The sequence below is a fragment of the Maylandia zebra genome, linkage group LG5 (genome assembly GCF_041146795.1).
Source record: "Maylandia zebra isolate NMK-2024a linkage group LG5, Mzebra_GT3a, whole genome shotgun sequence".
NCBI lineage: Eukaryota > Metazoa > Chordata > Actinopteri > Cichliformes > Cichlidae > Maylandia > Maylandia zebra.
Window position 1 is genome coordinate 31,446,735 of NC_135171.1, and position 6,331 is coordinate 31,453,065.

A 6,331-nucleotide genomic window follows, 5' to 3' on the forward strand; every position below is an offset into this window, starting at 1 on the left:
ACTGCAGGATTTGATAATCAGAGGGAGTAAAGTTAAATGTCACAGTGGAAAAAATCAGTTGTCGGATGAATAAAATGAGTTTTGCTTAACCAAACTGCAGTTTTCTGTGATATTTGAGTGGTGCATAAACTAATTATTTATTAAACTGAGTAATAATATTAAGTGTAATCACTGAACGAGGATTTTTTTTTTTCAGTAAATGAGCGCAGAATAGTCATGACATTGGATTTGCAACTTATCTCTGGGTTACATTTTCTGCATGGACGTTATGTTATTTTCTCACTCAGGATCATTAAACATGCTGAGAGCACTCTCTGACTTTTAAGGTAAGAAAACACTTAAAGTGTTTGCCAAAGGGTCAGTTCTGCAGAGCTCAGGATCACCAGCTCACCTCTCTCTGGGATCTTTGTGAGCAGGCTGATCTTCGGCGTCACAACACCCTCTCTGGAAACGTCAACTGACCAATGAATGAATAACATACAGCTGTAAACCAAAAAGAAAAAAATATGACATTGCATTACAGACAGCTGCATTTTTTTCTGACTGTGCTGGATCATGATGAGAGTTCTTGCCCGGGAAGCTTGGGGTGGTTCAGGGTCATGACCTCTGACCTGGGGCCTCCAGGGAGAGCGATGACAGATGGATATTTATCCTGCAGAGAGAAACAAGTTCCTGCGCATTAAATAAAATTCAATTTGTGTGTTTTAAGTCATCAAATACAACGTCTGGCTTTAATTCTATTTCAATTTTATTTATACAGTGCCAAATCACAACAGTTGCCACAAGGTGATTTATATCGTAAGATAGACTCTTACATAAATACAGAGAAAACCCAACAATCATATGACCCCCTATAAGCAAGCTCTTTGGCCACAGTGGGAAGGAAAACTTCCTGTTAACAGGAAGAAACCTCCAGCAGAACCAGACTGAGGGAGGGGCGGCTATCTGCTGTGACCGGTAAGGGGAGTAAGACAGGACAAAAGACATGGTGTGGAAGAGAGCCAGAGATGTTATTAATCTCTGGCTCTCTTCCACACCATGTCTTTTGTATGACTCAGTGCAGAGAGCTTTATTAACACATAGTGAGTGAGAAAGGACAAATTACAATAAAATCAAAAGCAACAATGATTAAGAAACACATAAATGACTGCACACAGCTTTCCACAGTCCATGCCAAGCATTTTTAAAATTAAAAATATCACAACAGTGCGTAATGATTATATAGCTGCTGTCACAAATGAAGCTAAAAAAAGGCTAAAAAAGCATAAAAACTCAAACTACAATCAAATTATTGTAATTTTATATATAAATTGTCCTCATTATTCAGGGACAATAAATAAATCGGACAGTTTGGTGTTTTCCTATCGTTTACTTGTAGTCACTTAAAGGAAACTTGGTGAAAAGACTGCTTTTCGTCATTTTCAAAGTTGGCCTGCAGATGGCGCTATAACTCCTGTTGTTGCCCTGAACTCTGGGCCTCAGTCAAACAAAACAGAGGTTAGTTGAGACACAATCAGTAATAAGGAGCCACGAGGAAGCCAGAGAAGTGAATATTTTCAGTGTGAGGTTGTGTTGTTGTTTCTTTAACTTCGCAGATGAAATGTTGACAAATGAGCGCTGCTTTGCTTCCAGTTACAAAGTTTCCATGTTGGAAACGGCAGCGTGCAAACACGTGTGAACTTTATGAGCTGCGATGATGTGCTAAAGGGACCTGGGGAGATTCTGGAGTGAAACCTGAGCAGATTATAAACTGTAAACCTCGTATATCTTCAGCCTTGAGTCACTGAAGGATCCACTGACGCGCCCAGCCTCCCTCAGGATGTGTTTTCCATGATTATTCAGTTCTTTAGGGAGGGTGCAGCAGGTGAGGGGTGTGTCCAGGTGACTCAGCTAGGAGGCATCTGCAGCTACAGTGTTTGTGTGTGTTGTGTCTTTAATCAGAAGCAGGCTGTGGTATGTTCAACTCCACCTGAACCACGGTGTTAAAGAAGGCTTCAGGATTATACAAAAGGTGCGACAATACAAGCACAACTGCAAAAACAACAGAACCGTTTGTTCCTCTAAGCCAGGGGTGTCAAACACAAGGCTCGGGACCCAGCAAAGACTCCAATCTGGCTTTAGAAATTGTACGTATTAATTTTTTTTTTTAAGTTCATACAGCTTTTCCTGCTCATAAAGAGCTCCCCAAAGACAAAGAGGTACTACAAAGTAATTAAGTAGCAGATAATAAATTTAATAACAAATGGTGTTTTTTTTTGTACAGTCTATTACAGAAATTTGTTTTTCTTTACAATGTCAGTAAGGTCAGTAAAATTTATTTCTCATTTAAATCATGCTAACATGTTTCTTTTATTTACAAAAGCAGCATTTTTGTCTTCTATCTTTTGGACAATTAGAAACTAATTTCTGCATCTGCAAGTGGAACAAAATAAAATCTGCTCACAGTCTTCATGTTAAGGTCAGAGGTCATGATTCAACAATAAGAGACTGGGAATCAATGGCACCCATGGGAGAAAACCAGCGATGACCAAAAAGAACACAGAGGCTCATTTCACCGTCAACCCCCCAACAACACAAAACACAACATCATACTGATGACGCCCCACACTTCAGGGAAAATATTCTGTGGTCTGACGAGTGAAAGTTGCACTTTTTGTAAATTGTGAGTCCAGTTACATCATCAAACATGGTGGTGGTAGTGTGATAATCTTCAGGATATGGATGACTTGGATTGATGCAACCATGAATTCTGCTCTTTACCAGAAAATGCTTAAGAAGAAAGTCAAACAAAAAGTTAATGAGCTCAAGCTTAAACTCTGGGTATGCAGCAGGACAATGAACCAAAACACAGCAGCAAGTCCACCTCTGGATGGCTACAATTCTTGATTGCAGCCTATTGTGGCACAACCAGTTATTAGTTTAGGAGGCAGTTAGTATGTTTAAAAAAAAAAGAAAAGAAAAAAAGGTAGGTTTAGGTACCTTTTCACCCTTAATAAATTAAATCTTACAAAAATACCCAAAACAATTTAAGTAAAACAAAATGAGCTTGATGATCTGAAACATGCAGGTGCAACAAAGACAGACAAAGAAAAAAGAGACTAGGAGTTGAACAGATACTTTTTCGCAGCACTATAATGAAATACTTGTATACTTTTTTTCCTCTTTTTTACTTTTTATATATTTATCTGGGTGTGTGTAAACAGTCCATGTCTCAAACACATGCACACAGAATCTTGTTTTTTGCACAAATTAAGCTGTGAGCATGATCTCAGAAGCACAAAAAAACCCCCAAATGTTTCTGTAAAATGTAAAAATCATCACTCAAAACTATTCCATCCATTGTGTTTGTGGACACTCTGGAGACAACCATGCTACAGCCCATTTATAATCACCAGTTAACCTAACAGGTAAGTCTATGTGAGGAAGGTGAAAGAAACCCACAGTCACAGGGAGAGCATGCAGACTCCAGACTGAAAGGCTCCAGCTGGCCAGAAAATTAAGATAACAATAAAACTACAATAACATTTTTAAACGATAGAGATTTTTGTGTCTTTTTATTGAAAGTGTGCCTAAACCAGGATTTTATTAGGACCACCCGTGCAGTCTTGTGCCAAGAACGTTAATGAGGCGTACACCAAACACAGACACACTTTTCACTAAACCACCACCACCCCACACTGCTACGTTAATAATCTAGGGAAGGAGAACTGAAAACAATTTTCTGTTGTACTGAATTAGATTAGATGACACAGGTTTTCCTAATAAACTGGATGGTGAGTGTATGTACACCTTTAAAAGACTGGTAATACCTAAAATTCAGTGCTAGAGTTACATAAATGCTCTAAGCTGTGTCATAGCCCCACATCAACACTTCCTACTTGCCGTCTCAATTCATTTTCATGTAAAACATCTCTACATCACAAATAATTTTTCTGGATCATTTTTAATGATCAAATTTGCAGTTTTCAAGTTTATTTATATACGGTCAGTTCACATAATAGTTGCCTTGAGGCGTTTTATTTTGCAAAGACAGAAAATAAGCTCAGTCAGACAAACCTCTGTGACACTTGGTAACAGTGGGGAGGAAGAGCCCCCTTTGAACAGGAAGAAACCTTCAGGTTTTAGTAGTTTAGTTTAGACGTGGATTGTGACAAGTATGCTAACTAAATAATTTCAGTGCGATAACAATTACCATTATTAACACACCCAAGCTTAATAATTTTACTCTCACAGTTCCAAACTGCTTCCTGAGTGCCTGCTTTGCCTTCAGAGTAATAAACAGGCTCCTCTGTACTTATAATGACGAGTTCTGATACCTCAGTGTGTGTAAAAAAACATGTGGTTTGAAGATCAGTAGAACAGTTTCTGGGTTATTCCAGGGGTAGGTGCATAGACAGAGGCCACCCTCACTCACTTCTAGGGCTGCCACAAACGATTATTTTGATAGTCGACTAGTCACAGATTATTTTTGCGATTAGTTGACTAATCAGATCATGCATCCATTGGATGTACAGCTTATTGCACCAGCATGCATCTGCTCTTATATAACTATCATTAGCTTACAGCTTTAAGTGTTTAAGGTATGTGCTAACTAAAAATAAAGACAAGATGAGAGTTTGTTTAATTTTAATGATATTTGCAGATTGTTTCGATGGAGTTTAATCTGCTTGAGGTTTATTCAGCTTTGTAAAAACTATAACTTTAATCTCAGCCAAACCGATTTAATCAGGAACAAATAAAATACTAAAAAAAAGGCAAACAATAACATTTTTAAGTTATCTAAGTGACTTACATATCATGTTTAACCTGAGTAGCGAAAGATGGCGGTGGGTTTGAAAACTATTTGCCAGGAGTCCGGTGTTCTCACAGGCTCTAGTGAGGCTTGAACCCCGGCTAGCTATCGAGCTAGTGGGTAACAGACGTCTCCGAAAACGTCAGAGCGCTTTTGAAACTATGTGCTGTCTTGATAAACTGAGCAGATATTTGAGGTTTACACAGCTACATTCTCGCCTGAAAATATGTTAATCTATTATTTTGTGACCCAGAAAGAATAATAAGAGTAATATTAAAACTAACTAGCTGCCGCCATTGTTGGAAACTGAGCTGGGCTGCGCTATGAATTCTGGGACAGAGCTACTTCTTCTTCTGGGTTTAACGGCAGCTGGCATCCTTGTACATGCAGTGCTGCCATCTTCTGTTTCAGTCCGTTATTACACTCTTAAATCCTACTACTTATTCCTGCGTCTTTTGGGATCTTACAAAGCTTCAAACGACGCGTCGACTATTAAATTAGTCGTCGACGTAATCGTGACTAGTCGACTAATCGTGGCAGCCCTACTCACTTCTGATGCAAACCAAGTCATTTTATTCGATAAGCAAGTCTGAAATATGACAGAAACTGCTTGTTTCGGAAAAGAGCTTTAAGGGTTACTCCTAGTAGGGTTTCACGGTGTAAGGAGTTAAATAAATGCATTTCGCTGACATATGAAGTCAGTTTGGCTGAAAGTGTGCAGACACGTCGGGACAGAATCAGCTGTAATGGGACACGAGGAACCTGCAGGGTCTTGTTCTTGTAATGCTTTTGCCTACTGTACGCGTATTACAGATGTTGATGCTGAAGAGCTGACATCTGGATAACAAAAGGGTGGAAATGCAGCTCTCTCTGAGCTCCTTCCTTTTATTTGTCAGTGCAGATGATCACACAAACAGCTGTTGTCTTTAAATCGTGTTGATATCAGCCCGTTATTCTACCATGCTGGTGTTAACAGAGGAAAAGTCTTCTGATTATAGAAAGCATGAAAGTAGTTAAGGGAGACACTTGAGTTCAGCCTGCAAACAGATTCAAACAGATTCAATAATCTACAGCTACAGCGGCCAAATCGAGTCAGTCAGGGAAGCAAATGTTTTCTTTTTTAATGAGTGTGTTGATAGTGTAAAACAAAAATGTGGCGTCTGTCTGTGTTTAAAATAATAAATGTTAATTGCATCATTCCAGACCTGAAAGAGCAGGTCAAGTTCCTCCTTTCTTCAGGTGGCTCTGAGGATTTTTCCACACTGAGCCTTCTATTTGACACTGAAGTGACACACTCTTATCGGACCTCCATCCAAACTTAACCTTTTCAACTCATTATTAGACTTTAGAGGCAAAACAGGCTTCGTGCTTCATACTCTGATAGTCCTGCTTTTTCTGAGACATCACCGCCGATCGTTTTGCTCCAATATCCTGCAGCATGTTGGCAGCATCCTCACACATACAGGAAGACAGACCTGTCTCACTCTCTCTCCCTCTCTCTCTGTCTGTTTGTTACTCTCTCTCTCACTCGCTCACTTT

At 39.2% G+C, this 6,331-nt stretch overlaps 1 protein-coding gene across 3 annotated transcripts in view; it reads right to left on the bottom strand.

Annotated features, from left to right (window-relative positions):
• cenpp (centromere protein P) overlaps positions 1 to 6,331 on the bottom strand; it is a 111,177-nt gene that overhangs the window by 349 nt on the left and 104,497 nt on the right. For all 3 annotated transcript variants that reach the window (XM_076884210.1, XM_076884212.1, XM_076884211.1), the window contains exons 7-8: positions 573 to 652; positions 392 to 483 (exon numbers count right to left, since the gene is read on the bottom strand). In XM_076884210.1, coding sequence (XP_076740325.1) covers positions 392 to 483; positions 573 to 652 — 172 coding nt within the window. The remainder of the gene's footprint in view (positions 1 to 391; positions 484 to 572; positions 653 to 6,331) is intronic.